General features: G+C 39.0%; 2 protein-coding genes across 3 annotated transcripts; one reads left to right on the forward strand and one right to left on the reverse strand.

Annotated features, from left to right (window-relative positions):
- The first annotated feature begins 2,800 nt into the window (after window positions 1-2,800).
- Window positions 2,801-10,467, forward strand: srrt (serrate RNA effector molecule homolog (Arabidopsis)). 2 transcript variants are annotated; one of them, XM_040032798.1, is made up of 20 exons: window positions 2,801-2,913; window positions 3,758-3,876; window positions 4,093-4,221; window positions 4,303-4,449; window positions 4,597-4,785; window positions 6,466-6,635; window positions 6,806-6,987; window positions 7,060-7,167; window positions 7,258-7,414; window positions 7,523-7,671; window positions 7,776-7,837; window positions 7,940-8,018; window positions 8,141-8,332; window positions 8,422-8,592; window positions 8,722-8,875; window positions 9,168-9,361; window positions 9,548-9,704; window positions 9,811-9,903; window positions 10,004-10,117; window positions 10,234-10,467. In XM_040032798.1, exons 1-19 carry the CDS (start codon window positions 2,824-2,826, stop codon window positions 10,108-10,110), a joined length of 2,649 nt encoding a protein of 882 aa, XP_039888732.1. In that variant the 5' UTR covers window positions 2,801-2,823; the 3' UTR covers window positions 10,111-10,117; window positions 10,234-10,467. The 2 variants fall into 2 exon arrangements, with proteins under 2 accessions (XP_039888732.1, XP_039888731.1); XM_040032797.1 differs by having other exon boundaries at window positions 10,004-10,106.
- Window positions 10,468-10,541: 74 nt separating this feature from the next.
- On the reverse strand, window positions 10,542-13,880 carry mogat3b (monoacylglycerol O-acyltransferase 3b). Its single transcript, XM_040032799.1, has 8 exons — window positions 13,780-13,880; window positions 13,249-13,339; window positions 12,991-13,098; window positions 12,589-12,659; window positions 11,993-12,197; window positions 11,518-11,692; window positions 11,249-11,433; window positions 10,542-11,165 (listed from the first exon to the last, which is right to left on the reverse strand). Exons 2-8 carry the CDS (start codon window positions 13,328-13,330, stop codon window positions 11,011-11,013), a joined length of 981 nt encoding a protein of 326 aa, XP_039888733.1. The 5' UTR covers window positions 13,331-13,339; window positions 13,780-13,880; the 3' UTR covers window positions 10,542-11,010.
- Between the last annotated feature and the right edge of the window lie 2,232 nt (window positions 13,881-16,112).

Genomic DNA, 16,112 nt, shown 5'->3' on the forward strand with positions numbered 1-16,112 from the left:
CTCAACTCCCAGTCCTACTGCCAGTTTCTGGAAGACACCTTCTTCAAGCAGTGGTACAGGAAGAAGTCTGCATCCTTCAAGAAAAACATGATTTTCATGCAGGACAATGCTCCATCACACGCGTCCAAGTACTCCACAGCGTGGCTGGCAAGAAAGGGTATAAAAGAAGAAAAACTAATGACATGGCCTCCTTGTTCACCTGATCTGAACCCCATTGAGAACCTGTGGTCCATCATCAAATGTGAGATTTACAAGGAGGGAAAACAGTACACCTCTCTGAACAGTGTCTGGGAGGCTGTGGTTGCTGCTGCACGCAATGTTGATGGTGAACAGATCAAAACACTGACAGAATCCATGGATGGCAGGCTTTTGAGTGTCCTTGCAAAGAAAGGTGGCTATATTGGTCGCTGATTTGTTTTTGTTTTGTTTTTGAATGTCAGAAATGTATATTTGTGAATGTGGAGATGTTATATTGGTTTCACTGGTAAAAATAAATAATTGAAATGGGTATATATTTGTTTTTTGTTAAGTTGCCTAATAATTATGCACAGTAATAGTCACCCACCTGCACACACAGATATCCCCCTAAAATAGCTAAAACTAAAAACAAACTAAAAACTACTTCCAAAAACATTCAGCTTTGATATTAATGAGTTTTTTGGGTTCATTGAGAACATGGTTGTTGTTCAATAATAACATTATTCCTCAAAAATACAACTTGCCTAATAATTCTGCACTCCCTGTATGTCTGGAATAAGCACATTAATAATGTAGATGATATATGATTCAACAATTAATTTTAAATTATAGAAACACTTCAAGGAACATGGTATTAATGAGTGTTCAATAGAACATAAGGTAATCCCACAGCAATTTTACAGTCATACATTATGTCTTGTATACATTTTTCAATGGACTCATCTTGGATAAGAGTTATAGAACCCTAAAGACAGCGAATCCAGCAAAATGTATTGGATTTAATTTATTTCTTCTAATAGTATCCAGTCGTTTTCTTCATACACAGTCTCCTGTTTCCAGAGCTCAAAGGCAAGTGGACAATTATCTAAAAGCAGTTTTATGGCCAGGTTGGACCTGTTCCCTTATTACGTCGTGGCAAATTTGTCAGATTAAATATAAACACTTGTTTCCAAGTGTTTGGCATTTGGTAGGTTTTCAAGAGGTTGATGCAGGTGAAGACACAGCAAAAGCTTGTTTTGCAAAATCAACATTCTGGTGAATTCTGATGAAGTTCTGGTCAGCTCAGCAACACCAAAGAGACCTGAAAGGCCATAGAAGACCACTAAAGCGGGGGGCATTGCCTTCAGGTTGCATGGTTTCAAAGACAATTTCTCTACTTTTAAGATTAGGCTTAAAACTTTCCTTTTTGATAAAAAAAAAAGGGCTGGATCAGGTGGACATGAATCCTCCCTTTAGTATGCCGCAATAGGTCTAGGCTGCTGGGGGCTTCCTGTAATGCACCAAGCGTTTCTTCCTCACTCACTTCTTTTCACTCGCTGTTATTGTTCATCTCTGGCTGTCTTCCACTGTGTGTCTTTTGTCTGGTCTTTCTCCCCTGTATTTAACACGCTATCCATTAAATTGAATTGAACTGAAGTGAATACAGAGGGAAAACTATAAAAAAATATTGAAGAAGTACTGATGTGTTATAATTTGTGTATTATACGTAGAGAATGAGAATGAAAATTCTGATCTGAAAAAGGTGAGGGGATAAATTTACATGTTTAAGACCTACGTTCCATTTATTATCCATATTTTCCAATGCATTTGCAGTGTTGGGTTTTCACTTTTATCTCCCTTTCTTGATTATTCCTCTTGTATATGTGTTTTTGGTTTGGGTCTATGAAAACCATGGCTGGTGTGGGCTGAAATAATCTTTCCCTTTAAATTATGTGTAAACATACTATCAAAACAGAAGATTTTCTAAACGGTGTGAAAGATGGAAAACTAAGCGTTCTGGGGTGCAAACCTCCACCAAGTCAGCTCACTCTCTGGTCATAAAAATTATCTAGGAAAGGTAATAGATAATAGGTATAATAATAGGTAAATAACTGGAAATGAATAACTTGAACTTATTAAATAGCTTTTGACATTACTTTCTTTAAAGATATAACACATTTTAGGGTCAACTTGAAAGAAAGACGGATACGGAACGTAATAGTGAGCTCAAATATAAAATATAATGCAAACTATAATGTGATGTTTAAAACCCTCATATACCAGTAGCATTTCCTAAATGTTACCAGTACAAACAAATGCAGTATAAAAGACATTTTATGAATGTTTGACTTTATTTGACCTTAAAGAAAATCCAAAGTAATGTAATATTTAGAATCCCCATATATCATTCCCTTTATGCCTATATGTGGTCAGTAGAAAGAATAGCAGTAAGAAACATAGTTTTAAATAGCTCTATATAGCATTATTATCCCGTTGACCTTCCGATCAATCTATTGACCTTGAAGATAAGGTCAAATGTGACATGATATTTTAAATCTTTCTATATGTTGACAACACACACTGCACTTTTAATAATCATAGTTTCTAAGTGATAAGGATTTTTGTCTATTTTTGACCAATAAATCATTAATTTGACCTTGAAGACCTTGGAGGATGTAAGCCAGATTTGAATGGTTTGGTCACGTGACCCCAGTATACACTCCTAAAAAGTTTGATCAAAAGTCATTCAAAACGTTTCGAGTTGTTGTGTTTACAACCAAAAAGAATGACACGTACGTAAACGCTACCTAGGCGGAGGTGATAAATTGTGGCTTACACTCCAAACCAGGTGGTGGCGCTAATTCCATGTTTAGTTGTTCACCAATTTCCAAGCGAAGAACAAGAAGACGTGAAGGCTACGGAGAAAGAGGGAGACGAACGAGATCAATTGTTAAGGTATTATCGTAATTATTGACTTTTCCTCAGTTATATCAGTTGGTCTGTTATTTAGAATAAGACAGGTCTGTAGAATGAGACCGCAATTCAGTTTATTTCATTTAATTTTATTTCTTTCATTTTATTTTCAGCTAACACACAGCTAGCGTAGTGGCTAACGATACATGGCTGCATTATCGAGGGTCCTAACTCGCCCTGAAACACGAATTTACAGGTTTTGTTTCGACTGAAAGACTCAAACCTGTATCTCCGGATAGCTACTAATTTTGATCTGTTTTTTTTTTTTTTTTTTTTTAAATTTTGTAAATCCCAGTCTGATGATATCAATGATCGCATGAACGATGCAAGACAAAGGAATCACTTTACGGCAAGTTACGCACGTCGTCTGTGACAGACTATCTGCATTTCCTTGTTCACGGTCCCCCTTGTTTGAATGACTGCCGTCACCAAAATCCTTTTGAATTAGAAGGTCAAATATTAATAGTCACTTGTTATAAGTACCGTCCCGGTCTCCATGTGGCAACCCCACATACTGAAGACAAAATAAAGGAAACAGTTTCCCTGGCTTATAATGAGAACAATATTTAACGAGAACAATCTTCATGGGGGGCATTTTGCTGACATGGTTTACTGACTTGTCACTTAAAAGGAAGATGCACATGTGTTTTGAGTTGTTACATCAGAGCAGTTTCTTCTTTTGAGATGTAAATCATAAACTTTGGCTTTGCACTTATCAGGTCTTAATATAAAAAGTAAAGCCTTCCTTAAAACGATTCTGCTTGTAGCCATCTTAATAATAATCAATGGATACTACACGTGATCTGGATTTTCTTTCTTCGTGCAGATGGGAGACAGTGATGATGACCATGATCGCAGGAGAAGGGACAAATTCAGACGGGAGAGAAGTGACTATGACCGTTCAAGAGAGAGAGAGGACCGGCGCAGAGATGACTGGAATGACAGGTTAGAAAGAGAGATGCTATTGGGCACAAGCCAGATTCAGTGAAACCTGATACAGCCTAATCATATTCAGATGAACAGCTAAATGCTAATAAATTGTAGCTCTTTGCTGCTCTTACACTGAGTAAAGTGGATATTAAAGATAGACTTGTGTGTTTCTTACCTTTTTTTCTTTCCTCATGTTTTCTCTCCTTCCTCTGATTGTGATCATTGGTCCAGGGAGTGGGATAGAGGCAGGGAGCGGCGAAGTCGTGGAGAGTACAGGGATTATGATAGAGGTCGAAGGGAGAGATTTACCCCACCCAGACACGACATGAGTCCCCAGCAGAAACGCATGAGAAGAGACTGGTAGGATTTGCAATGTTACTATTGCACAATGTCTGTAACCATCTTTTATTTTACTTAAAGCCCCTTATCCGTTCCTGGCAGGGATGACCATGGTGGAGACCCCTACCGTGGTGGGTATGACTTGGGTTATGGTGGTGGAGGAGGGCCCAGCTATGGACCACCACAACATTGGGGCCATCCCGACATGCACCTCATGCAGCCTCATCAAGGCATCCCCATTCAGGCCAGGTAATTAATTTAAGTTCAGTTTTGAAGTTAAATGTTACTTTACATATCTTTAAAGATATTTTTAATGTTGTTACCTCAGATATGTCTTTTTGCCAACTAGCTTCTTGGCTAGTCAAAGCTCCATCCAACATATCTTTCTTTCATTAGGCTTGGTAACATCCACGACTTGGACTTAGGTCCTCCTCCTCCAATAATGAAGAGCTTTAAGGAGTTTCTGCTGTCCTTAGATGATTCTGTGGATGAGACTGAGGCCGTCAAACGCTACAATGAGTACAAGATCGACTTCCGGCGACAGCAGATGCAGGACTTCTTTTTGGCTCATAAAGATGAAGAGTGGTACGATCTCAGATGCCTTTACTACATAAGCCCTTATCAAGAATATAATTTCTTTATTATAGTCATAATATAATTATTGCATCGACAGAACCATTAGCATTACTTAAGCTGTTATTTTTTGTTGTCCTCACCAAATGTAATTGGCTCTTTATTTCTTTATTGGCCTTTTCATCATTTTAGGTTTAATTGCTATTTAAAGGCAAATATAATAGGCTGAGCCTGGTCCTTTTGGTGGGTTTATCTTAGAATTCTATTCAAAAATTCAGATGATGTTTTTATTTGTAATTGATGGCTAATGAAATTAGTACATTAAAACAAGGTGCATGTATATGCCATCTCCGTTATGTTCTTGTTAAACTCTGGTGCTGTTAATGCACACAAATCAAAAGCAGTGGAAAGGCGTTTGGTATGACAGTTTCACCCAGTACGAGGACCAGGCACACACAGTTAATTTATAACTAATGACTGTTGCTATAGTACTTGTTGACAAAATAAGAAAATCAACCCAATTTCAACATTAGTTTATATCTGTTATAAATGTATTTTAGGAGTTTAATTTTTTTTTATCCATAAATATCCATAGCTCCTTAGGCAGGAATACAAATATTATCACTAGTCAAACATTGGGTATAGAAAAAAAATCTAGGAAGTAATGTGTGTTAATTGTTTATTGTCACTCTCGTGTAACGAAATTGTTTAAAGTCATCATTTGGTGCTTTGACCAAAACGTCTTTGTTCCTTGGGTTGATTGTCTTATTTGGAGTAACACAAGATTCATAATTGTGTGCTGTCTGTTAATGCTTTGACACTTGTTTCACAGGTATCATGCAAAATTATTCTGTTTTGTCATAACCCATTTTTCTTCCCTTCATTTCAACTACTACGTTGACGACGATTTTTTTCAAGATGAGAAAAAGTGGAGCTCATCCGCAAGAATCGGTCTTAGACAGACAGGGCATGCACTGCGCACAATGCAGTTGCTCTTAGACACACAGTAACAGGGATTTTAGATAGACAGCCATGTAGTCGTCCGCACACGGAAATTTTTTTTTTTCTTGTTTTATCCTTTTTCGACACAATTTTCTTTTTATATTCGGATCAAATCCCAAAACCGAATTTGTGTGCATACAGACACACCATTGGGGTGAAGTGGAGCGCACTTTCACAGAAGAGACCCCGCTCTCTGTATTTATTTGTTATTAAACTGGCAGAACAAAAGGTAACTGTAGTCCACTTAATGCTAACATTTTTAATGTGACATTTTGAATATGTAAATGTTTAATTTGATCATCTCTGTTGTTTTTTTCCTGCCTTTTTTTTCTTTCTTTTTTGGTGAGTTAATCTCAAATCTTCTAACATTGAGTAATTGGCTATGAAGACCACAGTCAAAACATAGAATTACAGAAAATTATAATAACTAGGATATACTGAAGACAAATTAAAGTTTTGTCATATGCTAGATTGCTTATTGAATTGGAGTTGTTTAACATAAAAAACCCTATTCAGAATAAATGTTCTGTTAAAAATGTGATTAGAAGAAACTAAAAAAAAAAAGTGTAAAATACACAGATGTAACGTAGGCTTGTAATATTTATTTGTTCTCTAACTTTTGCTTCCCGCTCATCCCAACCCCCATCATTCTCTCCCCAATCTGTTGTGGACGCCCAACTCTGGACACAGGTTCCGATCCAAGTACCACCCTGACGAGGCCAGACGACTTAAGGCAGAGGCCCAGAGGGCTCTGCACAACCGCCTGAATGTGTTCATTTTCCTAATGGAGAACGGCTGGTTTGATAATGTCTCCCTGGACATTGAACAGACCCCAGCCATCATCAAAGTTTTGGATGCAGGTGAGGTCTCAAACAACTTAAAGAGCATTGTTGACCTGTGGAGTTTTCATTTGTATCTACAATTAAGTCTGCTTTTACAATAAAAGCAAAAATGATCTGACCTAATTGCATGGATTGTACTTAGAAGAGTACTTCTATGGCTGAACCATAACGTTCTTTCTGCATTTCAGCTGTGATAAAAATGGAAGGGGGCACAGACCATGATCTTCGCATCTTGGATCTGCCATCTGAAGAGGAAGAAGACAGAGAGAAGTCAGCATCTATTTCCAGGGGCACTGAAGTTCCCAAGAGAGAAGACCTCAAAGCTTTGGGTAGTGACTGCAAACCAGTGGAGAAAGACAGAAATGAGAAGGTATGTGTGCTCTGTTAGACAGGCGGTAGACATTTCATGAGGCTCTGTTGATGACAATGAACTGTGCCACAGGAGGGTAGTGACTCAGCCAGCACAGAGAAAGCTGCCACAGCAGAAGGAGAGAATGTGAAAGAGGAGGCAGAGAAAGAACCAGCAAAAGAAATTCCTGAACCTAAGAAAGTAAGTGTTCCTTCTGATACTGAATTAGTTCTTACCAAGAGAAAGAAAGAAATTGAACTGGTCTGATTGTTTTTCAATTTGATTGTTTAGCCAAGAAGAAAGAGGAAGCGCAGCGGGGACAGCGATGATGAAGCCAGCGCCTCAGAGAGTGACTCGGACTCAGATTCAGACTCCAACTCTAACTGCTCTGACAAACCAGTGAAGAAGGAAGAGGAAGACAAGGATGAGGAGGAAGAGGAAGGTGAAGGTGAGAAATCATGCCTGTAGTGTCTGGTTATATATTTTCAGGAGTATAATATGTATCTTTCTGTAATTTAGCACTCATCAAATAAATCTCCCTTTCCTAATGATTCAGAGGAGAAACCTAAGGAGAACTCCGAGGAGGACAAGAAGGAAGAGAAAAAGCCCAAAGATGACTCTCCTAGACCACGGCCTCTCCACAGGACTTGCTCTCTGTTCATGAGAAGCATCGCTCCCACCATCTCCAAGGCTGAGATTATTGCTGTGAGTTGTATAAAAGAAGCGTACCTATCAGATCCAGATCTTTAAGTGCACTAAACAGATACGTGTCCTGGTTTAAACTGAGCGTGGTTTCTTTTTCTTCTCAGCTGTGTCGACGTTACCCTGGGTTTCTGCGTGTTTGCTTGTCTGATCCTCATCCAGAGCGCAGGTATGAAAAATGAAAACTTTGCATTATTTGCTACACTAAAGTGTAAATGGTTGGATTAGTGTAGTCATTCATTACTTTGACATGAAACCTGCACCGTTTCAGGTTTTTCAGACGTTGCTGGGTGACTTTTGACCGTAGCGTCAACATCAAAGAAGTCTGTTGGAACCTTCAGAACATTCGGGTAAGTGCACCAGTCATAAGTGTTGGCACTGCTATAACTTTGTGTTGCAGGTGGCTTTAGAGATGCAGAGATCGTTCAAATTTCAGCTGAGGCCTTTACCAGTCTGTTTTTACCCTTCACAGCTGCGAGACTGTGAACTGGCACCGGGGGTGAACAGGGACCTGGCTCGGAGGGTGCGTAATGTTAATGGCATTACTCAGCACAAGCAGATTCTCCGCAATGATATCAAGCTGGCTGCCAAGCTCATTCATGCCTTAGATGAGAAAGGGGAACTTTGGAGCAACAAGTCCCAGGAAGAAGGGCAGAGCAGTGAGGTATAGTACCTGTACCCATGCAATTTAACCGATTTTTCTCAAGTTATTTGACCATCATCATCATTTGTGGGGTTTTGTTATTTCCACAGTTGCCAGCGCAGAACCCCATCCTGAAGAATATTACCGATTACCTGATAGAGGAGGTCAGTGCTGAGGAGGAGGAGCTTCTGGGCTCCGGGAGTGGAATGGATTCTGAGGAGGGCATCAAGGAAGGAAACCCTGCAGAGATGACTGTTGAGAGGGATGACAAACTTGTCAAGGTCATTACTTTACCACACTTAGAACAGTTTAAGATATAATATCCATCTGATCTTCTCTTTTAAAAGTGGGTTTCTCCATTTGTATCTTCACTGTGCTAGGCCTGTCAATTTTGCCATGTGTTGTTTCAGGTTTTGGATCGTTTGGTCTTGTACCTCCGTGTTGTGCACTCAGTTGACTACTACAACACCTGTGAATACCCCAGTGAGGATGAAATGCCCAACCGATGCGGCATGATTCATGTACGTGGACCCATTCCTCCCAACCGCATCACACATGGAGAAGGTCAGTGTTCTTCCCTTTTCATGTTACGTGACACAAAAGAGACCTCTGGGATGAAAAAGTACATGTTGACTCAGCTGTAGTGAAAATGAATCTTCCAACATCCTGAAGTTGACGTGAATTTTAACTGTTGTGTTTGCTAGTTAAACATTTGCTGTGCTTAGACTATTTTGCCACCTATCATAAACAGTGCCAAATGTAGGCAATGCAGATTGCAAAAAAAAGTTTAAGTGAGGATTTTAAAGTTTTAGTGTTGATTGAGAATTTAATAAGATGACATCCCCTCATTCAACAGTGCAACAGTGGGAGAAAATGATGGAGGAGAAGTTGGCCCCCTTGTTTAGTTTAAAAGAAGTCTTGTCTGAAGAAGAGGGGGTGAAGATGGGCCGCAAGGACCCTGAAGAAGAAGTGGAGAAGTTTGTGTCTGCCAACACACAAGAACTGGGAAAAGATAAATGGCTCTGCCCTCTAAGTGGAAAGAAATTTAAGGTTGGCACTTAGAATGAATAGTATTCAGGACTGTACAGCATGACCACAGTCAATGAATTTTATTAAACACAAAGGAGATATACCAGTAGTTTTTGTTGGAAGTTCTGTTGTAATTTAAAAATAATAATAATCAAGAATTATTTCTGTATATATTTTTTATTTTTTTTATTTCAAATCAAATTCAAGGGTCCAGAGTTTGTACGGAAGCACATCCTGAACAAACATGGGGATAAAATTGAAGAAGTGAAAAAGGAGGTTAGTTTCTTCAACAATTTCCTGATGGATGCCAAGAGGCCATCACTGCCAGAGATGAAACTTCCTCCTCTTCCAGGCCCAAGCCAAGGTCAGTTTGAGATTTTTGTCTAATCAACCCAGAACTACAGATATTCTTCAACAGAGATAAACAGAATAGTAAGAAAAAGATACACTGAGCCTGTTTCATCTTGCAGGTTTGCTCAGTCCCAGTATGCCGTTTCCTCCCCAAGGTCCTCAGGGTCCAATGGGCTTTGCACAGCCTCGTCCTCCTCTGATGGGCTACGGTGGTATGTTCTGAATTTACCTTTTTATACTAAAAATGAGAATGTGCTTTCCAGTCAAGTCGCAACACTTTTTCTTTTTTCAAATTAAAATCATTTTTTGAAGCTGGTGGGCCTCCTTATCCACCCAACCAATATGGTGGAGGCAGAGGCAACTATGACAACTTCCGCGGACAAGGTGAATACCTGGGTAAGCCGCGCAACATCAGGTGAGACCGCTGTACGTGTCTTTATTTTGCTACAAACATTTTCTTTTTTCTGCTAATGTGGAAGTTTGAAACTCCCTTTAAAAGATCGTTTCTACTGTTTTTCTGTTTGCATTGCCATCCATTGCAGAATGTCACGAGGTGACCCACGCAACATCATTGAGTACCGCGACCTGGATGCACCAGATGATATGGACTTCTTTTAGAAGGTTCACATTTTTTGCTCTTTACCAGTGTTGTGTTCTGCCTGCTTTTTGGAGTAATGAGATTATTTCTTTTCTTAAAAGGCTTGTTTTGTAATTATTGTGCAACCAGAACTGCTGTAAACAGATTCATTAATAAAGTTGTGATCAAATTACAGTAATAAGTATTAAATTACTTGTGAAGTCGATCTGATATAAAAAGAAGCAATCTGTGACAAAGTGCATCATAATTTTTTTTAGTGGATCTTAAATAATACACAGCTTTTTTTTTGGGGGGGGGTACAGCTCAAAACAACACAATATCCAGTAAGATTTTTTTTCTTTTGTTCATGAAAACTAGTGGGATTGTTTTAATAATGCAAACAAAAAAGGAAAAGTATGTCATGTTATGAGATAATAATTGAATCATTCCAAATATGTACAGCTTTCAGAAACATGTGAGAAATATTTTTTCAATATGTTGTTAAAATTATTGCCAAACATGATTAAACTAATAATCCTCCAGTGTTTTCCATACAAACAGCAGTGCCTCATAAAGGCTTCACGTCATAATTATTTAAAACATGTGATGAGCAGTTTTAAATACAGGCACATTTTTATAGACTGATGATCACAGGAAACCTTCAATGTTAATATAGGTCCATCACGTCAGATCCATAGTGACTCAAAGTCGTATTTGGTGCAAACAGTTTATGTCAAAATATCTAAATTATCTGAAGCTCGTGATTTTCTGAAAGTCCGCAGCTGACCTTGTGTTCGTGGAATAATTTGGAAAGGGCCTCCATGTAAAGTCTGTGATAATGGTCGACTTCCTCGTCTGTGGGCGTGACACGTTTCGGCACTGAGATTGGACTTCCCACTGAAAAGAGTACAGTGTGAGAATAAAATGGGCTCAGTACATAAAAGTGGTATTGGCTATTTAAAGAATAATAAAATACCCACCAACAGTCGTGATTGGAGTCCTGTAGGGCATGAGAACAAAGCGCTCACCGACAAAGAGACACGGTGCAAAGCCCATGATTTTTTTAAACAAGTCCTGTAACCTGCGACACAGACTGCCCTCTGCGAAAATCACCTGCTGGTAGAGCTCATTCTCCCCGAATGAATAAACGGGCACCAGATCAACACTGTGGAAGGTCAGAGTTCAGGTTTGTTCAGGTTTCAGTGTTTTACATATTTATATATTTTCTTTCTTAGTGTATAATTCTCACCCCAACTCAAGGGCCAGTCTGACAAATCCCTTTCTTTCCTTCATGACCACTGTGTTGAGTCCGGGAGAGGATGCCAGAGACTCGGCAGCGCCCCCTATCACAATTACCACTGCATTCCCTTTGCCGCTTTTTGAAAGGAGGTGGACCAGGCTTGGTTTGCTGACTGGGTAAAGTCCTTATCAGACAGAGTAAGAACCTCAGTAGTTCAGGTCAGGAGCATAACAGGGACTTTTTTGTTAAGCTGTAACATGCAGGTCTACACTGTCAACAGGCTTTCAAATTCAGTTTGCATCAGTAACATGTAGGTATTCTTTCTTCCATTTGCATTCCACAAAGTAAAATCACTTTTTTCTGCAGAACATGAACTGTATACTGTAGTATGATCAATAAACTGCTGTTTTGGCCTAATGCAAAATGCTTCTCGGACTAAGAAACGGAGTAGTTTAGTCCCCTTGCTAAAACATGCGATAAATACCTGCGCTCATGATGTACTCCCTAAAGAATGGTATCCTGAACAGGCCCGCCAGCATCGCCAGGCTGGCTCGCACCCCGGGAAATGCCTCAGCAAAGCCACAGCTCTCCGTGCTGAAGCAGGTAAAGGCTCCAGTACACATGATGCCATGTGGGTGAGAACCTAGGATGTAGTTTTTGTTTGGATTCAGCTCTGCTGTCTTGACCAGCTAAGAAAGAACATTGACACAAGAGGGTTAATGTTGGTGATCACGGATGTTGCTGCTGTTAAACAGCCATGCCCATTTTCACTCATCTGACTGAGGCAAAGATTAGACACTTGTTCTTGCAGGCTTTTGACTGTGTGCCCTGCGTGAGGGCCTCAAATATAATATGCTCTTTGTAAAGACTAATAACAGGATTTTAGGTTTCCAGTGCTTCAAGTGTGCACTGGAGTAAAAATGTATCTTTCCGTACCCCAAAAACATCCCAACATGGAATTCAGTTGGACATTTCATAGGGTTTGAGCTTTTTGAAAATATTAGCTGTCCTGTACACTGTAAGCATCTGTGTGTTGGAAGCAAATGTAAACAGATCTAAAGATATTTGCCCAAAACTTACTTTAACGGGAAAGTAGTCTCTCATGTGCTCCCATACCTTCCACTTTCTCACAGACATCGTTCTTCTGCCCCCTGATGGAGACATTGAAAACCTTAGAAACACTGAGTGTCCCAGTTTCACAGTGCACGTTAGCAAAGCTAAAGAGTATCCTGATGTGATCACTGGTATTCAAAAACTGTATACTAAATACTAAGAGTTATAAAAACAATGGTAAAACTAAAATGAAGCTATTTTTAAGCAGCAAACCCATTTAATGTAGCCAGTATACATGCATATACTGTAAATCATAATTTTTGAGTGTGCTGTTACACACTTTAAAAGGTAGGCCTTTTATTAGTGTATAAACTGCATATTTTGTTTTTTGTATCGTCATTATATTCATGCATACTTGAATTTCTTTACCTCTTTCGGGTTTATGCCAGTCCATCACCAACCATACAAAGTAGAGAGCAGACAGCGGCCACAGAGAGGTAAACATAAGATACACCATCAGTATGATACAAGCCACTCCTGGAGATGGATGTTTTTCATGCCATGTCGACCAGCATTGGAGTTGGGAAGGAACAAGAGATTTATTTTATGAGTTAATTAATAATGCAATTAATACACTGATGTTTGTTAGGAAATCATTAAAAAAGGGATAGTATGGCAACTTCTTACCCAAGAGGAGAAAGCTTAGCACCCACTGCAGAACACTTATTGACTCTAAAAACTCCTTCAGCTGAGTTTTTTCTCGAGTCATTCTTGCAACCTGGAGGTCAAACCATCATTTTTCAGCTATCAATAACATTTTAATGCAGACTCTCATTTAGTAAAGGTCACGACTGTAATGAATAGTATAGCGTATGGCCTTTGAAACGACAAAAGTGGCTTTATCCAAGATCATAAAATTTTAAATAGATGACTTTATGACAGACAACAGATTTCATTGATGACCAGCACATAAGCATGTACTCTTAAACTTCCTTTAGGGAAGAAAGAGGCTTGAAACCTTGGAAGGCATGCAGGAGCCTGATGAAATGACTCACTTATGAACAAGCTCACAGGCAAACTTACACGCTAGATTTTTTTTTTAACCTGCTTAAAAGTTAAACTATTAGCAGTCCAGCCTAGTAACGCCGTAAAACAAGACCTAACCCTAACCAAAAACAACTTTTATGCTGCAAAGTTCCATAAAATGTTGTATTTTACCTTAGTAGAGTTAATTCCAAAGTTAATTTGAATGGATGCAGATTCGTTGCTTCCCCGCAGATCAGCACTATGCACTTTGACCAGACCGTGTAGCTGCTGATAACAACTCCACTCACCCAATACTTTGTGACACAAGTAACTTATGTCAGAGATAAACACAGCAAACATTAATGGGATTTAATAAGATACTGCAGTTGTTTAATCTTTGTACTTTTACATACAGTGATTTCATTTTATTTTGTTCTTTTTGTCTTTGGTCTGGTGATCATCAGGATTACATGTCAGTCTCTTTAGCTGGTGTTATTTCTAGGAATCGTCTCATGCAGCTTCACAGCCACTTCACTTGTAAAATACATAAAGCAGACTTCCCTATAAGTCTTCTCATGAGCTGATGCTGATTTTCCTGCTACTGTAAATGTCATGAATGTGTTTCTCTCCTAAATGTTGTTCTTGCTCACTGATTTACTGAGATCATTTCTACATGCCTGCCTGGTGATAAGGCTCTGTCCTGAAAGCTCAGCATTTCCTGCATGGTTCAGGAAAGTCAAGTGATTGTGCCCTATGCAGCACTGAGAGATTTCTATTGTAAAATAATGAGGAATAATGAACTGGTACAGCAACAGTGAAATAGTTTGGCATATAGGATCAAATAAGGAAAGAGTGAGGCTTAGATTCAGACTGATCAAGTTTGTTTTTTTTGACAAACTGATATTAAAAATGAGACATTCAGAAATAAACCACAGCACAGACCTTGCTCTCCTCCTCTTGCACATTTGCTCCTGTCAATCAAAGATTTAATGCAAAATCTTATACTTTATTTTGAAAAATTTTGAATAAGGGGAGCAATTTTTAAAAATCTGACTTTCTCAAGTGGCGGTTTTCTCCATCAGCATCCACGAAAAAACAACAACATGAATACAAAACACAAAGCAGACATTTGAAGTACTGTAGATATACTGCCACACCACTTCTCATAACACTAACCACCACTCAACTGCTCTGATCCTTAATCATATAAAGAGCTAAAGTCCCACTGGGTCCATCTCTATTTCACTGACTATATATATATGACTATATATCCTGTGCAGTGGAGAAGTTTCTGTCATCTGCTACTGTACTGGCCAGTCCAGGCTCAGCACCATGCCGTTTAAACATAGAAAAATTTGATTATTTTGTTTCATGTCCTGTCTACTGCACATTAAAGGCTTGGATTTTCTTCTGGTTGGGCCTCTGAACCTATGCTGCTAATGTTGCAATATCACTGTTGACTGATAACAGTGATAATAATCTGTTAGTTATGGACATGACTTTTAAGGAATGTGTCAGGTGCAGCTGTACGGTCAGCATGCATGTGCTTTTAAGTTAGATTAATCCTAAATGGGCTAACACCAGATTTTATCCCAGCAGATCATCTTTAGGCTCCAACAGCGATAGATGCATATGACATAAACATCATATGCATTCCTTTAGTGACTGATCAATATTTAGAAAAGTTTTAATCAAACCTAAACTTGGACTTTGGATTCACGGCTCCACTTGTGGCAGTCCAAAGATTCCACTGATACACATGATTACAGCGTGTTTCTCAAGAGGGAGCACTCCTAATCTAGATATCTGAAAGATTCACTTTTAACTCCAACCCAGTCACCCTTATAGTCTCCCGTTGACTTTAGGGGGCGTGTCAGCCTCACACAGGCCATGTGTTGGCTAGTTGGTCATGTGACAACGACCTTAAAAAAAAAAAAGAAAGAAAAAGGAAAATGCCAGTGTTTGATCACATCACCGGGAAATATGAAAGAAAATAGATCTGCACTCAACAGTGGGTATTTTCACATTTAATATTATGATGTCCTCTAATATTTTTTGCTTTCACTGCATGGTCATCTGGAGGCAGTTAATACAAAATGTTAATATTCCTCTGACGGCTTAGCCTACTTTGTGGTACTCAGCGCGGGCTTTTTGGCGAGCTTATTTTATACTTAATAGTATTTTATCCTCCATTACATCACCGCGATCCTCCTACAATGTTTTATATGGCAGGCTGACTTTGTTTTTGCACATCACAGCACTCTGGTGAAATAAAAGGGCTTTTTTGTTGTTTGCATAAAAAGCCTTAAAAAAAAAAGTAAGGACATTTAATGAGTGTCCTGTTAATATGAGCAGTTTCTGTGGCTTTCACTTTCACTGAGAGATAAATAGCAGGATAACAGGAATCAGTTTTCTCAAAACAACCACTGGGTTGCTCTCAGGAAGTACTGTATGAATATTAATATGGATGCAAATGCTCAGTGAGGATGCCCAGCGCTTGAACCAGCACAGCGCGCTGACATCTG

Source organism: Simochromis diagramma, unplaced genomic scaffold (assembly GCF_900408965.1).
Source record: "Simochromis diagramma unplaced genomic scaffold, fSimDia1.1 OVJJ01000216.1, whole genome shotgun sequence".
Taxonomy (NCBI): domain Eukaryota; kingdom Metazoa; phylum Chordata; class Actinopteri; order Cichliformes; family Cichlidae; genus Simochromis; species Simochromis diagramma.

What these genes read in the sequence shown, in the direction of transcription:
- srrt (XM_040032797.1), top strand. Translation starts at nt 2,824, where the DNA reads ATGTTTAGTTGTTCACCAATTTCCAAGCGAAGAACAAGAAGACGTGAA. An exon ending in GAACGAGATCAATTGTTAAG is followed by an intron (nt 2,914 to 3,757) that starts GTATTATCGTAA and finishes TTCTTCGTGCAG; the next exon opens with ATGGGAGACAGTGATGATGA. An exon ending in TCTTCCAGGCCCAAGCCAAG is followed by an intron (nt 9,705 to 9,810) that starts GTCAGTTTGAGA and finishes TTCATCTTGCAG; the next exon opens with GTTTGCTCAGTCCCAGTATG.
- mogat3b (XM_040032799.1), bottom strand. Translation starts at nt 13,330, where the DNA reads ATGACTCGAGAAAAAACTCAGCTGAAGGAGTTTTTAGAGTCAATAAGT. An exon ending in CTGGCATAAACCCGAAAGAG is followed by an intron (nt 12,660 to 12,990) that starts GTAAAGAAATTC and finishes TGTCTCCATCAG; the next exon opens with GGGGCAGAAGAACGATGTCT. An exon ending in GAGACTACTTTCCCGTTAAA is followed by an intron (nt 12,198 to 12,588) that starts GTAAGTTTTGGG and finishes GTTCTTTCTTAG; the next exon opens with CTGGTCAAGACAGCAGAGCT.